Genomic DNA, 21,282 nt, shown 5'->3' with positions numbered 1-21,282 from the left:
CTTCCTACAAGAAGACCTTGCAAAATTTAGCGTTTGGCTAGATTTGTTGAAAGAACAAGAAGGCAGAATCATGGAGGAGGAGATTTTCATCCTAGAGAACTAGGAAAATCATACTTTTAAGTATGGAAACAGGACAAATTCTATTTTCAGTGCAAAGTACAACATTTCAGTGCACCACTTTCATAAAAATTCCAAAGATAGTGAGCGGTAAAGGTTTGGGCTTCAGTGTGTCAGTACAAATCCAGTCTTCATGCAGAGGTCAGCAGAAGGCAGTCAGCTCTTGCTGGTTGCTCTGTAGTGGCTTGTGTCTAGATGTGCCTCCAAAAATTTATGAGTTCCTGTAGAGTTTTGAGGGGGGCAGCAGCTGAATTTAGAAAGCATTGTTGATTCATAGTGCGTTGTTGGGATTAAGGGTGGGCGATTGCTGGATCACTTCACTGAGTGTATTGGCAGCACCCTAATCCTGGTAGACTAGATACAACATAAGGGACAGGAAGAGACTTGTCACACTTTCTCTTGTTACTTTTGCTGTCTTCTGTCACCATGAATGGTTGCCCCTCGCCATGCCACCCTGCTGTGGAGCCAACCAATTATGGACTGAAACCTCCACAAAGTGTGAGCCAAATAAGCCTTCCCCCTTTTAACTTTGGGTCCTGAGTATTCTGTCTCAGCAATGAGGAAAGTAACTAAGACACCTTCCAATGGTACCTTCATAAGTGAATAGCCAGTTAATTAAAAAGATTTCATTAAGAAGTCTAAATTCATGACATCTCTTTTTTAAAAATCTTAAAAGATCTAGTGAGATTTGTATTCTCAGTGAACAACTTTAGCTGGCAGTGCACTGCAGCTGGACTCTTGGACTGAGCATATCCAGTTTGCTGCAGGTGCCACCAAAGCTGGCTTCCACACTGAAACTGCAGTGCCTGCTTAGCTCCTGTAGGACACTGGTCTTGCAGCCCACCTTGGGTTGTCAGTGATGTGTGACTGAAAGAAGCTAAGCTGCTTCTGTGTGCCATGTTATGTGCTGTTCACCCCTGAAGTAGCTGAACAGGTGATGACTCTTTGGCGTGGTGGGCAGACATTGAACAAGTAGTAACAGGCAGGTCTGTGCTCTGACAGATGGCGAAGGAGGCGTGTCCTGAAGCCAGGAGCACCCTTGCTGAGGAACATCACTGCAACTAAGTGACAGTAACTGAGGAGGAGGGAGAGCTCACTATAATAGGAACAGGCAGTATTCCTAAGGTACAAGGGAAGCGTGTGTGAGGGACTGAGAGTTCAGTGATATTGAAATATGTAGTGCAACAGAGAGAATGAGGCTGGAGAAATTGTGGGGGCAGACAGGCAGTTTGAGTTTTATCCTGAAATCTGTGGACATTTATATTTCTGACTATTAGAGAAATGGAAATTAAAGTGACACTGAGATTCCATCCTACTCCAGAGAGAATGAACATCATCAAGAAATCAAGTAATGACAAATGCTGGTGAGGCTGTGGGGGGAAAGGAAGCTTTCTGTTTCATTGGTGGAAATGTAAACCAGCTTGTGTGAAAGTTCCTCACAAAATTAAAACTAGAAATTTCTTTCAACCCAGCAGCTGCCCTACTAGGTATCTTTAGAAGAGTTAAAGACATCATGATATAATGATACATGTATACCGTGTAGTGAAATCTTAGCAGCGGCCTACATCACCATTAGCAGATGAAAATGAAGCAAAGGTGGTGTCTATACAAAGTGGAGCACTGCTCTGCCCCTTTGTCCATCTTGAAGGAGTGAGGTCAGATGTGTGTCTTAGAAAGTTTGGGCTTCACTGAGACTAGATGGTAAAACGCTTTACCCAAAGGCAAGGAGACCAGATGCTTAGAGCTTGTAAGAAGCTGTGAAAATTAATGATGGCCAGACCCAGGGTCAGGACCTTGGAAGAAAAACATACCAATTAGTCATTGCAGAGGTAAAAGCTACGTGATTATCTGTTTGATGTCTGAAGAACAAAATGAGAGTTAGGTGATTCCCAAGTTTCTGCTGGAGGATGTGGAAGGAAGCCAAGAGAAGGAAAGCAGAGAATCCAAGAAACTGGAGCCCAGCTCAGAAGAGGAGTAAAGGAACTGGCGTAGAAGCCAGGTGTGGTGTGCGTGCATCGCACTGAGGGAACGCAGCTGGCTACGCCAGGCAGGGGACAGTTGCCCTGGCATAAAATGCAGGCTAGAAATTTATGTGGTGCACTTTGGATTTGCAAATAAAATTTGTGGGCATTTTAGCACAGCTATATTAACATTTGGGGAAAATTAATAAATGTATAGAAAACTGTATTTAAAAGTAAACTTTAAAAATGTTTTATGAGTAAAAGAAAATACTATTGATCATATTAATCATAAAATCACATTAATCAAAAATCACAGTAATGTGTACATAGAAATATACCTTATTAACATCAGTATTGCAAAACAATTTTTGTAAAGATGCTGGGAAAATTACATAAAAGAGGCTTGATGGTGGCCATCATCATGAAAACTTATACAAATGTCCAACAGTTATGATATGAAATAGGTGGTTTCTGCAGTTTATAAAACAAATGCAAATATAGGTTCATTCTTTAAAAATTAACAGTAAAATCAAAGTCATAGCTAAAGTAGCTGAAGGTTAATTGTCTCTGGAAAGGGATTGTAGCATACGAAGATGCCATTCAACACTGACAAAGTATTAAATATAAATATAAAAATTAAAATTAAATTTAAGTATAATTGAACCAGAGGAGAATAAGCCCTGGAGATTATGCCTCTTTTAGATCTGAGCAAATCTTGCCAATTTAAAGTATTTGTGAACCTTTGCTCCAAAACCAGCAGAACTACACGAGACTATGATTCAGGATCTTACATTATGCTACACTTTTCTATATTGGCCATTAGCAAAAATATTTCTAAGATAGAAACATGAGCATTACAGAACAAATGCAAAATCTGAATTGTGGAGATTTTTTAAAACAATGACATTTACTCCATCCTGTAGCCAGAGACACTGTGACAAAAGCTTAAGGGACCCGGGCTTTGACCTTAGAGCTAATAAAGATTCAGTCTCTGAGGTACTGCAAAAATGTGGGAAAGAAGAGAAGGAAAAAAGGGTGTGAGTAATGAGTAATGTACACTGTCTGCTGGCTAACATTATTTAATTTCAAAGTCAGCTCCAGGGGCCAGAGATAAAGTTTAGCAACGCAAGTGTCTGCCTTGCAAGTGTGAGGTCATGAGTTCGATCCCTGGTATCAAAAAAGAAAAAGCAAAACAAAACAAAAAAACAAAAAACAGAGTCAGCTCCAAAGTTCTAAAAAGCCTGCACTGGCAGATACAAAGAATACCTGGAAGAGAAGTGCTGGGCATAGCATAAGCACGAAAGCATTTAGCACTGGAACTTGAATCCCGGCTTGGAGAAGGCTCTCAGCTGTGGGTTCTCCCTGTGCAAAATGGAGATGAGGGTCTCTGCCCGGCTCTCCCTTTTACTGTCTATTGACTGTGTAGCGATTCATCCTTGCTGTTCTGGACCAAGTCACATGGAGTATTGCAAAGGTAAGTGCAGCGCACAAATGAAACCTTCAGCCCATGCCTGTGGCTTTTACAAGCTGCAGTGTCCAAAGAACACAGAAAGGTGACGTTTTTTCTATAAATTGAGAAATGAGAGTCCCACATCCCAGGGAAGAAGTTATCTTGCTTTCTAAATCATTATAGAACAAGATGAAATTTTTGCATGTTTATCCTTCCAAAATTTATGTGAAAATTAAATTTTAATATGCAAAAAGGCTATTGTTGTTTCCTCAGTGAACCTGAAACATCAGAGTTAAATCCTCCAGCAGCTGGAGATTACAGGAAACACCAATATTCTCTCTCCTGAGAACTATTTTGCTGCTTCTTGCTTTTCTCCTAACAATGTAGCCTTGCTGTTAGATTTTCATTTTGCTCTGTGTGTGTGCTGATGTGTGCATGCATGTGTGACATTTATGGCATAGGGAGTTCGGTTTTGTGTTTTCTTTAAACTGTAAGTGAATGAATTAAAAGTTTATTTCCTTTTTGCGATGGCAGTAAAGGTTAATTATGTTGAATTTCACTCCCAAGCCCTTAATGGAGTCTTTTCTATGTATTGGTGGTCTTTGATTGGGGTAAAAGTTCTTCTTTGTTCTAAATAATTCAGAGTTGCCGACGTAAAAGCTTGCAAAATACATCCACCACATAAGTCTACTCATTAAAGTGGCTATTTTTCTGAATGCCAGTGAAGCTCTGCCATCGGCCTGGAGAGGAATCAATGAGCTATGAAAAGGGGCCAGGCTGACGTAGCAGGTGTGAGAATGCCAATGAACCAAACCTGGAGCTCTGTTTAGAAGAATCATGGAAACCAAGAGAAAGGGGAAGTCTAAGGAGGGAATGATGCTACCTACCATCTGATCCCCCTACCTTCTACGAGTTACTAGATCCAGTGTCTGTCTCACCTTCTCACTGTGCACCGAATACTCCCAGGTCTGTTGCTGCTCTGCTCTACTTCTGCCTGCAGACTGACCCCGCTTTCTGCACTTCCTGGAATACCAGCATCGACCAGTCTGTTCCTCCCATGCGATGCGTCTCCTGCTTTTCTCTGTCTCAGCTCCTTGTCCATTGGATCTGATCCCCCAAGATCCGCCACCCTTCACTCTTCCTGTTTGCTCATCTTCCACACCAAATTAGTGGCCAAGGATTGTCCGTCTTGACACCGAAATCTTTCTTTTAACAACTCATAGTCTATTAAACTGGTCACCCTAAGCATTTGCAGTAGTGACTTCAAACTCCACTCCTGGCTGCAGACTGAGCGAGTTATCTGCTGTCAGTCTCAGAGGACTCCGTAAACATTTAAATCTGATCTTTCCTCTCTATCCTGTTACCCACAGCTCAGTCCGGTCTCAGCCTCCTTTGGCAGATCAACGGAACAGGCTACGAATGACTTTGTGACCAACCTTCGCCTCATCGCACTGTTCAGGCACCTGTAGTTGATGCATGCCCCGGGTAACTATAACCAGGTCTAGGTTGCAACAGTTCCCTGTCTTTAGAAAAATCACTGTACCTCAGCATAGAACATTAAAATGAGGTCTCTATTATCTGACTGCTGCCCACCTCCACAGTGTCTGGCTTCTGCTTGAATGGGGAACCTCAAAACAAATTCCTTGCCACCAGGCTCGCACAGCCTCCACTGCCTCTTTGGCCGCTCGGTGATTCATCTCTGCTGCTTCCTCCTGTGGCCGCGTTCTTCACTCGCTGGCCGGGTTGACCCCTCAGTGCCTCCGTGCAACCATATGGATCCGCCGCCTCCACTGGAACACCGGAACGGGTCTACCCGGTGTTTGATCAGGAACTAGCTGTGTTTAGTCCAAGGCAATATTCTCATGGTGTATTTCCTACACAGACAATTCAACATAATTTTATAAAAGTGGATGATGGAGCTATATATATATTCAAGAGGGTATAATTTAAGTGAGAAATGGAGCCTTGGAGGAAATGGAATTTGTTCAACCACAGATGCAGCTATACGTAAAATTCAGATCCAGGTCTCTCTGATTCCAGAGCTTATAATCTATTATTACCACCAGTGGCAAAAGAAACCTTTGTTATAACCTGGGGCAGCATCTCCATGCATCACCAGCCTGGCCACTGCTGGGCAGCAAAATCGGCCCTTCTGTCCCCACATGTGGGAATCATGAATAGGAAGACAAAAGAGAACATCAGCTTGCACCAGTGTGAAGTCTAGGTTAAGTCCTCTGTGGCTCAGTCCTTCATACAGCGCATTGATTGCTCCTTATAGATAAAACCAGCATTTCCATAAAATATTTTCAGCTAAGCAAAAAATATTACCAATTTAAGTGCTTATTTAAAAATATCAAAAAACACTCCAAATTATACCTTTACAGGTACACACACATACACCCTCTCTTAAATTTAATAAAAATATTAGAAATCAATATCAAATATCTAGAAATATCAAATATCTAGAAATATCCAAAATTAGGAATAAATGTGTACTTTCATTCAGTGCCTTCTCTCTTTTTTCTCTCTCTCTCTTTTCTCTCCCTCCCTCCCTCTCTTTCCCTCTCTCTTTTTCTCTCTCCTTCCTTCCTTCTTTTTGGTTTTGGTTCTTTCTACATGGTATTAGCTTGTGTAACCATCAGGTAGTCATGGATATGTGCTTAAGTAATATTTTAACCTTTAATGCCGATTATTATTGAATGGAATAGGCATGGCATAAGTATGGCATTGCATTATGTCATATATTCAAACAGTTGCTGTTCCATATTCAAACAGTTGCTGTTCCAGTAAGTCAGACACATTCTCTTCCTTGTAAGACAATGACAAATGCTAAAATAACCTTGCTGTTCCAAAGGGAAGAATGATTCAACAGCATCCTCATATAAACTGTTGCCTAAAAGATCTGTATTTTAAAAACAACAGCAGTGATAGTTGCTGTTTTCTCTGATAAAATCCCTGGGTATTTATTGCAGTTGCATCTTCCTGCAGGAAATGAGAGTGCTCTTCTCTGTATTGCTGCCTCATACTAGAGAGAGCTCTGCTTGTTCCCTTTCCCTCTGTCTGCCTCTCCAACCCTACACCTCCCCTACTCGGAGGCCCTAAAGTCTTACTAAGCTATGGGTTCTTCTCTTCCTTGTCCATGTAGTACGCACATTTCCTGCCTCAAGTATGCACCCCCTCCACCCCTACTGCTGGCTCCTCTCTGAATGCCCCTGTTCTTCCTCATCTGGGTATCTTCTGTCTGCTTTTGGTCATGGTGCCACTTGTTTCTCAGAAACAAAACTCCAAATGAGTCATTTCACCATCCACGTTCGCTTCAAAGGCACACGAAAGTCCATTCATTCCAGCTCTGCACATGAAAGGCAAAGTCTAGGGTGTTTTGTCTTGGAATAAAATGTACTTGATAAACCCCCCGCCCTGCTACAGTAGTTATGTACAATGTACAACACTGCTTTTGCTCTGTATTTATAACCACTAGTTGACTGTGTATGTGAACAAGGGGATTCTGTGTAATTTATCCTTGAATTCTGTCACTGTGCCACGAGAGTGTAGTTAAGAGGTGCGCCCTGGATGCAAGCAGCTCAGGAGGATGTGAAATGAAGAGGAAAAAAGAAAAGGGAGAAAACAGCAAAGAAGGAGGGAGGAAGGAAGGGACAGTGGAGGGAAAGAGAGAGGGAATGAAGAGAGGAAAGGAGGGAGGAAATCAAATTAGAGGCTTGCAGTTTCACCAAGTATATATAGAAGACCATTTCTTACTCTGTTTTTACTCTCTTTGCTAACTACACATAATTATTAACATTTGTAGTAAACTAAGGAATTTCAAAACATTTTATGGTAATGTTTCCCAAATAATCATTTCTTTGAAATAGCTTTCAAACTGGGGAAATGCTATAGCTGGACATTTTTAAATGGAATCAAAGGCAGAACTTCTAAGTAACCGGCCACCTAAGGGTACCAGCCCATCAGCCAGTCAGTGGCTTTCCCGAGTGGCATCCCCAAGGGCAAACATGTGGCATCAACAACACCTCTTGTTGAATAGTTCAGATCATATAGGAAACTTTCAGGAACGTGTGTTTTTTCCCTTTCAAAACTCATAGAACCAATAGTTCTTTCTTGTGGTAGAAAACCTAACAATTTATTATTTTGTTTTTTCCACAAGGGGCAGTGTTTCAACATGCAGTCATTCATATTCAAGATGATTTTATATTGTCCTTAGTTTTGTAAGGCTGAATATAAAAATGATAATAAAAGTCATCTGAATTAAAATGACCTGCATTTATATCAGCACTCTAGGGTTAGTGACGTTCTGTGACATACACTCAGAAGTACTTTACGTCCTTGCTGTCAGTTGATGGTCTTTGAATCGGACCCTTCATGCCTATGTCACCTGGGACAGATGGGTTACTCTGATCTTATTTTCCGACCTTTCCCTGGCAGCCACCAACTGTTGTGCGTTTGCTCCACTGTCTTTCCAAAGTACAGCTATGGTCCTGCAGAAGAGGAGATGCCTTTGTATGCAGATGGAGCCAAGTTTGAATATGTTGCCCTGACCCTTGCTAGCGGTCAGAACTTATACAAGCTGACTTTTCTCATCCACAGAATAGGGCTCCAGATGGCTTCTTTGCAATATTGCTGTAAGAATGAGAGATGCTCTATCTTAACATGTAAGGCAGTGACTCTGTACCAGACATTTGAGAACTGGTGGCTGCCTTGCTATTGTGTCATTCTGCTGTGTGACATCGTGAAAACACGTTACCTGAGGAAGAAGGCACAGTGTGCTTGGCATGGTGCGGTACACTGCGGATGCTGCAGCAACAAGAGAAGGCTGTGGTAACCACAGAACATGAACGTGCATGTTTCGAAAGAGAAGAGAGTGCTACCAGAGTACACAGGTGGAGCATGTCCCCTGTCTTCCCTGTACCTGAAAGACAGGAAGTTCTGAGCATGGGGAAGGATGGGACGCAGGGGAGCATACATCTTCCACCAAGCTGGAGTTTGCAAAGACCGAGGCAGAGTGCAGCAGGTGCACAAACAGTAAAGATGAGGTCACGTGGGACAGTAGAGGATGAGGCACCAGGAAGGGTAAAGGACAGGGGCCAGGACATGGGGGAGCGGCAAGAAGAGAAGCTGGAGAGGCAAAGGATCGCGCAAGCCACATTAATGAAACTGGACTTTTTCCCTAGGGAACAGAGACCCATGAGCAGGAGGTGAAGCTCCTCACAATTTTGCTTTTCTAGAAATAACAGGTCGTGATTGCCTGTCTCAGGAGTAGTTAACTTGGTGCATGGATCCAAGGCTGGATTTTATGCAAATGATTGGAAAGTTCTCTGAAACTGGATGCAAATATTTGTGTATATTTGTGTATGCCTGTGTATGTGTGTGTGTTCTCATAAGCATTGTGAAATAATATTGTAATGCTAACTCAAATACTTCTTAAAATGACCATGCAGATCCTTCCTTTAGCATGAAGCCCAGGCTCTTAGAACTTTTCACTTTCTGAATAAAATTTTTCATTTCCTGCTGCGTAATATAGAATATAGCTACTTATGATTGTTTGCCATTTCTAAGGGACTGCCCAGAACACTTCCTTATCGGCTTGATTTCCCCTTTAGAAGCTGCTCCTCTCTGAAAACCTGGTGAAAATGTTTCTTTGTTCTCCAGGACCCTTCTGTATTCCTTCCTCACTCTTGCATAAGCACAAATCAGCCACAGAATCTGGTGACCCAGCTAGAATGAAAGACAAACAGAAAAATAGACCATTGGACCAGAAATAGAATGTCCAGAAATTGACCCACATTTATGTGGGAATCACATGTGCCATAGACTTGCTTTGCAAATCAATGCAGAATTAATGGACTATTTTTGAATGGTGCTAGAACAATGGGCCATCCTGGGGGAAGAGATGGATCCTTCCTTCATTCACCAAATACATCCAGATGGGTCAAATGGAAGTGTTGAACTGTTAGAGGAAAAGAAATAGATTGATATCTGAGCAAATTAAAGCAGAACAATAAATTTACTGTCAAAGACTCTTTATTAAAATATAGCATAAAAGTTGAGAAATTAGCCATGTATTGTCAGAATTGTTAAAGATTTAGTATCCAGAGTATGTGAAAAATCCTGTAAAATAAGTGGAACAAGGAAATACATTCATCTTTGTTACTAATCGGGGGAAAGTTGTAACCATTGCACAACCACAGATAGACTGGTTTAAAAAAATGAAAGTCTGTGAAGATCAAATTTTGGAAGCACTATGGGAAAATACAAATTCTTATCCTTGTGGCTGAGAATTTAAATTGTTAGGGCCATTTGAGAAAACAATTTCTATTTCCTGGTGAATTCGATCATATATGTACCTACTCCAGGAAGATTTTCCCTACGTGTACTAGCAGATGTGAGAATATTCTTAGCATTTTTCATGGCAGAAAAAAATGGGCACAAACAAGAGCAGTAGAATATACATGGAAGTTGTGTTACATAGACATCAACATGAAATAATATTGTTTTATCCTAGTAGGATAAAATTGAATAAAAAGGGAATATTCAAAAGAAAGCATAGAATATTATTCCATTCACTGAACCAATATTTACAGTATATTAAAAGAGCTGTGACAGAACTCTAGACAACAAGTAGGAAATGTGAAAAATAAAACTCAATCAGGTGATTGCCTGTCCATTGGGGATGGGTAGGAGACAGAAGAGTAAAATTAGGAGGAGCATGGGAGAGCATTTTTCTGGATTGAAAAACATGCATCTTTGTTACATAATTATAATGTTCATGGAAAATCCAAATGGTGTACACTTTCTGTACATTTCACTAGAAAAACACTCAAAGGACAAAAATGACATAGACCATGATATAGACCGTGACCCACAAAAGACTTCACTGCTGACGTTAAACCTTGCTTGTTACGGTGGCTCCAGCATCGCTTCAGCATCTCTGTCCTTCATCCTTCAAAGACTGGATGAGATGCTGTTTACTTATTTTCGCTGCTCTTCTACCTTGCTTTGGCTACGTTGTTTCATTTTTTTTTGTCTTCTTAAGCTGCATATTCAGTTTCATTTTCAGTTTTATGTCTTTTCTGATATAAGTGCTTAAGACTACAAAGTAATTACCAGTTATTTTAGCTATATTTTATTTTAATGTATAATATTTTACTTGTATTTTGTACTTTTATTATGATTTGTTCTATGATGCGTGAATTATTATTTTTTGTTCTTAAATATATATAAATATATGAAAGTTTTAAAAATCATTATTAGTTAAAAATGTATGACTCAATTGCATTATTAGCCAATATGTGATCATTTTATTACTAATTCTTTGATTTGTTGAGAAGTCTTTTATGTTATCTCAGTCACTTTCTCACTGCGAGGACACAATACCAGACACCCACAATTTAAAGGAGGCGAGGTCTGTTTTGGGGCACAGTCCCAGAAGTTTCAGTCTGTTTTCAGCAGACTTCAACACAGAAGCAGCACAGTGGAAGGCCTGAGTGGAGGAGGACTCCTTGCCTCATAGTGGTCAGGAAGAAGAGAGAGAAAGATAGAACCAGGAGGGAGATATACTGGTCCAGGTCATGCATCCAGTGACCCACTTCTAACCAGACTCTGCCTCCTGAGATCAAGTCAGCTGTAGAACCCCCATAATCTCATCACTTTCAAAAGCCCCACCTGTGAGAACGTGACGTCTTTGAACGACATCCCAGACAATGATGGTGAACCTGTTGGAGTTTTCAGTGATAGAAATAGCCTGCTGTGACATCTGTGCCATGACTTAACCACCGCTGTGCTACATTTCATCCATAACAGCATACTTCTCTAGAAGTCACATATACAACAAATTTACGTTGCAAATCAAATTCAATAAAAAAATTGAACTAGCTTCACACAGCTTATGAGACAGGAATGAAGTTAGAAATGAACAGTCAGAGAATCCACAGCAGATAAATGCTTTCACTGTGCCCCACAGACCTTGATTTATTATGTATCCTTTATCATTTAATTCTAGAAATGTTTTAATTCTCCCCTGATTTCTTCTTTGATCTTTTGATCATTAAAGAATATATTACTCATTCTCAATGTGTTTGTGTAGTTTCTGTGCTCTCTTTTGCTGTTTAGTTCTAACTTCATCATTCTCTGATAAGTTGCATGAAATTAGTTTAATTCTTTTTTATATGTTGAGCCATGCTTTATGGTCTAACCTAAAATATGGGCTATTTTTATAAAATTCTTCTGGGCTTCTGAAAAGATATTTATTCTTCTGTTGTTGGTTGAAACATTGGAGATACCTGTTGAATGCATTTGATCTATTCTATCATTAACTCTGATTTTTTGTCAATATTTTTCCTCTAGTTGACTTACCTAGTAGTAAGAATGAGGTATTAATGTTCCCACTATGATTAAATCGGTATATATCTGCCATGAAGTACTTGTTTCTAAAATGGGGTACATACCAGTGTGTATGTACAGTTGTTCTCTATTCTTGGCAAATTGTTTTCTTTACCAATATATGATAACTTTCTTTGTCTCTTCTGACCTGCTTTCTCTGAAGTCATCCTTTTCAGACAAAAGTATAGTAATTCCTTTTGGCTTTTAAACTTGTGCAGCAAAGAATATCATTTTCTTTCATTCCGTGTATGTCTTGGTAAGTGAGATGTGTTTCTTGAAGGCAACATATACCTGGGTCTTGTTTTTTGATTAAAGCTACAGTCTGAATCTTTTAATTAGAGGATTAAACCAATAATACATTAAGTATTATTATTGAAAGATCTGTACTAATTCCTGACACTTTGCTGTTTTCTGTATTCACTTGATTTCTGTTTCTTGTTCATTTAATTAAACTCTGAAATTCTTTGTTATTTCTCTTGGTACCATACTTGTGGTCTTCATAGTCATTATTTAAGACTCTCTTAACTATTTTCTACAATGCTTACTTAGTGGTCATGAATTTTTTTACTCTTCTCATGGAAGTTCTTTATTTATCCTTTGATTCTGAAGAATAACTTTGCAGAATATAGAAATCTGTTTTGGCAGTTACTATCTGTGAGGGCCTGAAAAGCTTCATTCCACAGCTTTTCAACCTTTAAATATTTTTTTCATTTAAATGTCTGCTGTTATTCTGATGAATCTACCTTATAAGTGATTTGATGTTTCTAACAGCTTTTAATATTCTTTCTTTGTTCTGAGTTTCTGGCATCTTGACTATGATGTTCCATGGACAGGTACTTTTCTAGTTGCCTCTAATTTGGAATTAAATGCCTTCATTACCAGTGCATCCACTTCATTTCCCAGATTTAGGAAATTCTCTGTAGTGATTTGAGTGGATAGACTTTGTATGCCATTAGCCTGTACTGTGACACCATTCTCAAGAGAAATGGTTCTTAAATTTGTTCGTTTAGAGTTGTATAGGAGTTCCTGGATAATCTATTCATTATTTGTTACTCTATTTTCATTGCTACTATCCTATGTGTGTATATTGTTGGTGTTCTCTGTATGTTCACCGTGTCTTCAAGTCCTGATCCTCTTTCTTTGATTCATCTTGCCAACTGCTGAGACCTTAGAGGTTTTTACTTGGCTAATTTCTACCTTGTTCTTTTTCATAACCTCTGTTTGTTCACTGAAGTGATCATTTATATTCTGCATGGTCACCCTGAATTCATTCGGCTGCTTATTTGTGTCTTCTTTAAACCTTTTAATCATTTTACCTATCAGGGTTTTAAAACTTCCTCATCTGGAATATTGTTGACTTCAGATCTGTGGGATCAACTTTGCAGGAGTTATGAGTTTTTGTAGGTCTCTTGTTACCATATTTTCTCATTAAATGTATGATTCTATGTTGAGGTTTGTGGATCAGATAGAAAGACTGACTTTTCCACTATCATGTGAGTGTTTTTGTGACTCAGCTTCCTTCTGGGTATGTGCCAGAGTTGCGAGTGTGTCTCCATGTGAGAGTTTGCGTCTACTGTAGTTGGAATGCTGAAATCATCCCCCAAGCTGTTTTGAAAGGAAAAAGTTAGCTACTGGAAACATCAGCAATTGTAAAGATAATAATATATCAGGTAACTAAAAACTCATCTTAAGGGGTTTACTAATTTTTAAAAATTAATGTAAAAAGATCTGTACTATTACACTATCTCAGGAAAAGGCAAAGACAGTCTTAAATATAATAGAAAAACTTAAACCTTAGTGATACTCAGATTAATTACATATAGTATATACTTAGGAATATATAATATATATTTAGAAATATATTCTACATTGACAATATTTAGAAATACATGTTTTTAGAAAAGATAAAGGAGAAAAGTTGAGAGACACAGGTATATGGGGAAAGGATGCATAGCAGCAGGGAAAAGAAGGGAATACAAATGGGGTGTGAGAGAAGATGGGAAGGGTGTATCCACTTGTTGAACTAACAAAGTTTGATGTTTGTAAAGCAATCACTGATGTTAGTATATGTCTGGAGGTCACCGAAGCAGAGCAGAAAACAAATTGATTTATTAATTCTCACAGTGAACATGGTATATAAGACCAGTGCTAATTACATTAACCAATACACAGAGACCCAAACAAAACAAAATAAAGCGAAACAAGAGTGCAGTTTCCTCCTGCATTTCTTAAACGTGTGTCTAGGATGAACTGCAGTGTTGCTGTCTGCAGACCTGCATGCTCCAGTCCTCCAGTCTTCTTGCGATTGTGCCATGGGTGCTCTTGCAGCCCCTGCAGCAGGTCCCAGCCTGAGGCTCCCAAGCCTGTCCCGCATAGTCTCTGCAGCTGATTCCTCCCTTCTTGCTCTTTCTGGCTTGCAGACTCTTCAGCTGCAGAGTCCAGTGACACCAGGAAGGACACAGCTCCAGCTACCACCAAGCCAGAAGGCCAGGGCTGATCCTTCTGATTGTCCCCACTCCTGGCTCAGTGTTTCTAGCTCCACCGCAGCTCACTCTGGTCTTGTTCTGGCCCTGAATTCCACATGCCCAGCTGGCCCTTTTGTCTCTCTCCACCTCCCAGTGGTTGGTGATTCTTGCCTAGCTGCTGCCACCCTCTATGTCTGTCTCTGTCTCACTGTCTTTGTAGTACCTGGATCCTAGGGAGTGTCCCCTGATGAATATTTCAGACTCAGCGCCCCACATACCTGCATGTTTCAGTCCTCCAGTCTTCCCGCAATTGTGCCATGGATGCTCTTGAGTTCTGAGGCTGGTGGTGTTTCTGCTGGACGCTGACCATCAGCTGCCCTGTTGGCTTCTTATCCTGGGGGACTTTGTATCCTTCATGTTACAGTGCAGACTCCAGAACAGAGCTGCAGACAGTGCAAGAGTGGAGCAGCTGTTGTCTCTGGATTTCACTGGTGCTTCTCTCCTTCAAGCTGCATCCTGATGGCTGGGCTCCCTACTTTACCTACCATGCAGCTGACTCTTTTTTTAGGGCCATTTTTCGTCTTGCTACATAAATGTCTTTTGACAGCTACTTTGATGTCAGTCTCTTGGTAGTAAATTTAGTTTATCTTTGTCTGAAATGTCATTATCTTGCTCTGCTTTTAAAAAGATAATTATAAATACAAGATTATTTACCTTTAACAGTTTAGAGATAACATTTCATGAACCCATTCTTTAAATGTTGAGAAGTCAGATTTTTTTTGAAATTAGATTTTAGATTTCATTTTTACTTAAATGATACATAATATTGGTACACATTAATGGGGTATGGTGACATAATTTGATACATGTATACAGTGTGTAAAGATCACATCTAAATAATGAACATTTCCATCTCGTCCAGCATTTATTGTTTTTATGTATGATAAGTTTCACACTCATAGTTATTTACAAATATTTATAAATTTTACAGACTGTACTTGGCCTAGTGTGCTGAAGAACCCTCGAACAAATTCTTGTGTTCTTAAATTTTCTGTCTTTGAAGATAATCTCTTCTTTCTGGCCACTTTTAAGATCTACTATCTCTTATATTCTGCTATTTCATATTGGTCACATCTTGTTTAAAGTATTTTGAGCTTAATCTAACAGATTTTCAAAATTCTGGGATTCCTCAGTCACCTAATCCTCTTTTTCTCTTCTGTTTTCCAAGCTTTCTCAAAGCTGTCTTGCTCTTTCTCCCATCCGTTTTAGCAGTCTTCTGTCTTCTGCAGTCCTGTCTTTCTGGCTACTTTCTTCTCACTTCCTTTGATGTCTGGCTCACTGTGAACTTTTCCAGCTGTGTTTCATCTGCTCACCTGCTTAGCTCTCTTTGATAATCTCTCATGTCAACATCCTGTTTCAAACCTTGTGTTTAGTTCTTGAAATATATTAAAGGTACTGATTTTTCATTTTATGTTTTGTATCTTTAGAAGTCTGATTCTTTGCTTGGCTGTACTATATCTCTAAGTTCAATTATTTCATTATGTATTTAGTGATTCTTTTTAATGATCCCATACTTGCTGGAACTTATTTGATAAGATAAATCCTAAATTTACAGTTCATATCTTCAGAAGTTTATGTTTGCATCTACTTAGCACTTGAGGACGATACTGACTTATAATGGATATTCAGTCAATACATTTTAAATGTATGCAGCTGCTGTATACTCAGAGCATTCACCCCAACACCCAAGTCTCCTCATGCTGTTAGGTGAATAATGAAACTGGCTTGAGTTCCATATTCATTGCATTGCTATTGTCTTCAGGAGCTATGAGATTAGTGTGGCGAGATCCCTTCGTTAGGGCCATCTGCTAACTCAGGCTGACTCACTTGAGTGGTCTCTTTTTACAAAACCTCTTTTGGAAACACTTTTATAATTCAACCCAACCACACCATGAAAATCTGGTACAGACGTCCTGCCTGTGTGTTTCCGTCACACCTGATGTTCACCCTAACCTGGTTTGTCACAGGATATTTATGTTTGAGCATTGAAGAACAAGAAACCAAGACGATGTTGCAATGTCTCACTTTGTGTCTCCTGCATTTATTTTGTTGTCCAGCTTGTACCAGGTGTCAGTTCATAGTTTTCCATGAATGAATGATGAATGAGTGACATAACTTTCTAACTATACATTTTAAGCTCCAGATATTTTTATATTTAATTTTTGAGCCTTTCTCTTTTATATCAGGTCTCACCAAACTCACCTGTTGGTGTCTCAGTCCTGAATATCTAGCTCAGAGTTGGTATTTTAAACTTACTCAAGTCAGTGTTTTCAGACTTTAGCTAAAGACAAAGCACTTCAGCAAACAAATATTTTAAGACACAAAACAATTTTATTGTTTCTGAAATGCAAAATATTATTAGCAGATGAAAAGTAGGATAACCCATGACCACTTGCACTTTACTCTAATTAGCTATTAATTACGTCTGTTATAATCTAATATATTGAAGTATTAAAGCTGTTTCATAATCACTCATTTCATTTTCACTCAACATGGAATCTTAAAAGAGCCATTAAAGTGCCACTTTAATTTCTTTGCCAATTTGTGGAGATCATGACTCGTACTAAGAAGTTCAGCCACATCAAGATGTTATGTTTATGAAAGTCAGACTCCTCTGAGATTGTTTGCCTGTTTCAATCTTCCCATCAAAGTGGACTCCCTGCTTGAGCAGGAATTCAGTGCCCCTCATTTTCTCTCTGATTATCTAAGTAGGCTTTGGAGAATGTTTTTCAGCATGAGCTGTACAGGAAGATCCGAGTCAATGTGGTGCGTAGAATGGAGAAGGGAGCTGACACCAAGATTGGGCAGGTGTGACCCTGGTATTCAAAGCCTTCCTTCCTAAACAGTGAAAAGCAAATGGTTGCATGGGTTTGCCTCTGTATCTGTGGGCACAACTGTTCTTTAGTGCAAATAGTTATTAAGCTTTACTCTGTGCCAGACAGCTTCACATTTCACAGGCACCCAGCTTCGTCCAAGCCCACACCAAGGTTACACACTATTCAGAAAGGGATGCACCTTAACAAATAAACTTAGTCTTGATTATAAGATGGACTCAAAATATCAAATATGCAAATATGGGGCAAATAAAGGACTTAGAGTAGGTAAAAGATATTAACTTAGTTCATCCTCCTAACAAGTCTTCAAGTTAAGTAATTTATTATTTCCACTTTGCAGGCAACACCACCAATGGGTTCAGCGGTGTTAGGCAACTTGCACAAGATTTCTCTACCAGGAAATAAATGAGTTAAGATTGAACTAATTCTATATACTTTACTCATAGCTTCTATACCTGAGGGGCCTGGAATTCTCTGTATTATAGCATTTCTAGGTGTATGCATCTATCTTTCATCTTTTTTATGGCTTAATTTAACATTGGATACTAGAACCCTATTAATTCTGGACAGCATTTGAGACTATAGTTGTGATGAAAAGCAATTTATAAAATAAACTGTTTTGAAAATTATTAACCTGAACGTTGGTTTAATCAGTTGTGCCCAGATCAGTGATGACATGATTGATATTTTTTAAATCTATGAATCTGTAACTAACCATATTACATACAAATGTAAATGTAATAGGTCTAACAAAATGATGGAAATAAATTTAATTAAGGTTTACTAAAAATATAGACATCTGTTTCCTCTTCTCTTAGAAAGGAAATTAAAAGTTAGTGGAAAGTATCAGTCAAAGTATCATTAAAATTCTCCTTTGGAGATTTTATAAAAAGAAAAAACAACATTTCTGTATTATAGGATGTTCAAAATTGATTCTAACAGTATATCAAATGTTGCAAATACTCTTTGTACAGAGCCAAAATGACTAACTCAAAGTAAAGAAAGCCATGTTTCATTTTATGTAACAAGTAGCACAGTCTATTTTTAAAAACCTAATGAGTTAAGAAATAACCATGTGTTACATTGTTTTTCCCTGTAAATAATGAATTACATGTGAGAACAAGTGGTAGTTAAATATACCCGGGGCCAACTGCATCGTCGCAGATATCAGACTTCATCTGTGGAAATTCAGCAAAACAGAATTAGAAATGTCAAACAGAAAAGATCTCATTAAGATAATTCTTCCAGAAATGAATCAAAACTTCTACCCCAGCTGTTCAAATCTTGTGCGTGTTGAGTTGAGCAAAGCTAAAAAATTAAATTTACTGTTTTTCCAAGTATGGTACTACAAACACCTACATCGGAATATACAGATTACTTGTGCGTGTGCTCAAACTACAGACATCTTTCACCCTTTTCCAAGAACTGCTATGTGGGGAGCTGTGAGCACAGCCCAAGAATCTGTGTTTTATAAAAATATCCGTCTAGCAGTGGTTGTTGGATTTGAGAATCACTGGTTTAGCACTTGGCTCTTCCCAAAGTACTACTTTGGACAAATGGAAATAATGAGCCAAATACTAGTAATTTTTTCAGCAAATATCAGACATTAAATGCCTCATTTATTAGATGTTTATGAAGCAGTGCAGGGGAACCCAAAAGAAATGTATCCTGATATATTTCAGTACTTGAATAGCATGTAAGTGGTTGTTTAACATGACGAAATGATTCTGAGGTCTATCCAGAGTGCAGAGAAAGAAATCAGGATCGAGATCACCCTGGTGGATGCAGAGGCAACTTTGGAAGTTATGTCTAGGGATGAATGAAAAAAATCACTCTGAAAATAACAAATTGGATAAGGAGTCCTTTATAGGTGGCTCTTTTACATTTATAAAAATCGTAGCTTGAATAATGTGACTGAATTTTAATTTGCTTATGAATGGATCTGATCAGCTTGTGATCTAATTAATGATTATTTTCCGTTAACAGCAATTGTTCAACTGTCAAGCTCTACGAAAACTAAGTATTCCTGACAATGACCTTTCCAGCCTGCCAACCTCCATCGCTAGTTTAGTTAATCTCAAAGAACTCGACATCAGCAAAAATGGTAAGAGTTTCATTGTATTTCTAGGTGTCTTGATTTTTTTTACTCAAAATGTGTTTTAATTTTTTTTTCCTGGGAAATATTGTAAATAACTTTTTAAAATTTTGTTCCAACTGTAAGTTAATTTTGTCAAAAACTTAAATTATGACTGAAAGACAGGAAACCCCTCACTCTTCCTTTTAGAAATAAGCCTGACTCAGCCTTATTTTCCTCTGCATTCAGATATATGATTTACCCTATCTAAAACAGCTCCTGTCTTTACAATACCTGTTCTCTTCATCCTCAAGATATTTCCAACATTCCTCAGATGTTATCTGCTTGACAAAGTCTACTGTTCACCTTACCTGGAGTTATACTCTTAATTTCTCTTAATGGGCCCCATTTCAGCCAACGCTAACCTCTTGATACTATTGTGTAGTTTATTTGTTTACTAGAATTCTTGTATATCTTCTCTTGACTCAAAATGTAAACTTCAACAGATGACAGGAAAGATTTATCCCAAACATCTCAAGCAAAAGCTGATAAATAATCAGGACTTTATAACATTGACTGAATGTTGGGGCCAAACCTGCCCACCTGGCATTTTTGTGGATACTGATGGTATGGGGAGTCATGTCTGAGGTATTTCTGTTGGGTGTTTGCAGTAGGGAAGCTGGATCTTTAAAGAGTTGTTTGCATCCAACTTATCTGTTTAGGTCTTTGTCACTTTCTACATGACCTCAGCTGTGCATTTTATTCGAATAAAGCAAAGATCAGTCAAAAGGGTTATGTGAGGTCTATGAGAGAAACACTCGTGTGTGTGTGTGTGTGTGTGTGTGTGTGTGTGTGTGTGTGTGTGTTTAGGGTTCTGTTTATGTGTCAGTATGCTCTGTGCCAACGGGACCACATGACCAAAACTCTTGTATTCTGATAAGTCATTCAGACACTGACAAATAGTTACAGGCTGTGTAATAGCTGTGTTTAGGGATACATTTGGGATGAAAAGTGTGTATATGAGAAAGATGCAACATATTCTATATAGTTAGGGAAGAGTCCCCCAAAAAGTGATGACCATGCTCAGATACTCAATCAATGGGAATGAGAAGTTAGGTAAAATTGGCTTGATATTGTAAGTAAATAAAGTTCTGTTTTTTTTAAAGGATCACCAGAAAAATTGCTTCATCAGGAGTAAAGGCAGTGTACCTAAGCAATGCCATGTTGAGTGTCATAACAATTTCCCTGTGGCCTTGTGTTTTCATTCTGTCCCCACAGACGTCTGCCCTGGTCATTCCCTTACTGCCTTCCAGACTTACCCAGATTACCCCACAAGGCTTCCTGTTTGAGGGTAGTGTGCTGCTGTTATCCACTGAAAGGGCATCACACCCTTGTTTTTATTTTCATGTGAGAAACTACACACCACATATTTAAGTTATTTCTGTGTTAATCTGCACTTGCTTTACTAGAATTAAAATTCAGTGATGTTCCAAAGTTTTTGCTATTGGTGCCTTCCTTACTACTCTATTTACATTGCCTCAAAGAATGCACAAACACTTTGGAGCAAATCAGTGGATGTTAACCCAATGAGTGGTTGCAAGTTTCAGAAGGTTTTGAGTGTCTCTGAGAGATAAGTCTGAAACCCGCATAAAATCAGTGATATCATAAAATGCTACCCAACGAAGTGCTTAATTACATGGCACAAATTATGGTTATAAGTACTTTAGAGAATAGCAAGACTAATTAAGACTGTTGTAGTATTAGAAGAGTTCAAGGAGATGGTATTATCTGCAGATTTCCTTGTAACATAATAGCATCTGAATACAGGAGAGCATTTTGTTTATAGAGGATAATAAGATTGTAAACAAGGAACAGAAGCAACTGTCTAGAACAATTTACCATTCTGCTTATTTCGTACAAGAATCCTAGA

General features: G+C 38.8%; 1 protein-coding gene across 12 annotated transcripts in view; it reads left to right on the top strand.

Moving 5' to 3' along the window:
• Lrrc7 (leucine rich repeat containing 7) overlaps positions 1-21,282 on the top strand; it is a 486,713-nt gene that overhangs the window by 205,934 nt on the left and 259,497 nt on the right. For all 12 annotated transcript variants that reach the window (XM_063258479.1, XM_063258496.1, XM_063258477.1 and 9 more), the window contains one exon: positions 19,265-19,382. In XM_063258479.1, the coding sequence (XP_063114549.1) occupies positions 19,265-19,382 (118 nt within the window). The remainder of the gene's footprint in view (positions 1-19,264; positions 19,383-21,282) is intronic.

This window comes from Cavia porcellus, unplaced genomic scaffold (genome assembly GCF_034190915.1).
Source record: "Cavia porcellus strain 051 isolate PalLab524CR breed Dunkin Hartley unplaced genomic scaffold, mCavPor4.1 scaffold_1, whole genome shotgun sequence".
NCBI lineage: Eukaryota > Metazoa > Chordata > Mammalia > Rodentia > Caviidae > Cavia > Cavia porcellus.
This window is presented reverse-complemented; position numbering and strand designations above follow the sequence as displayed.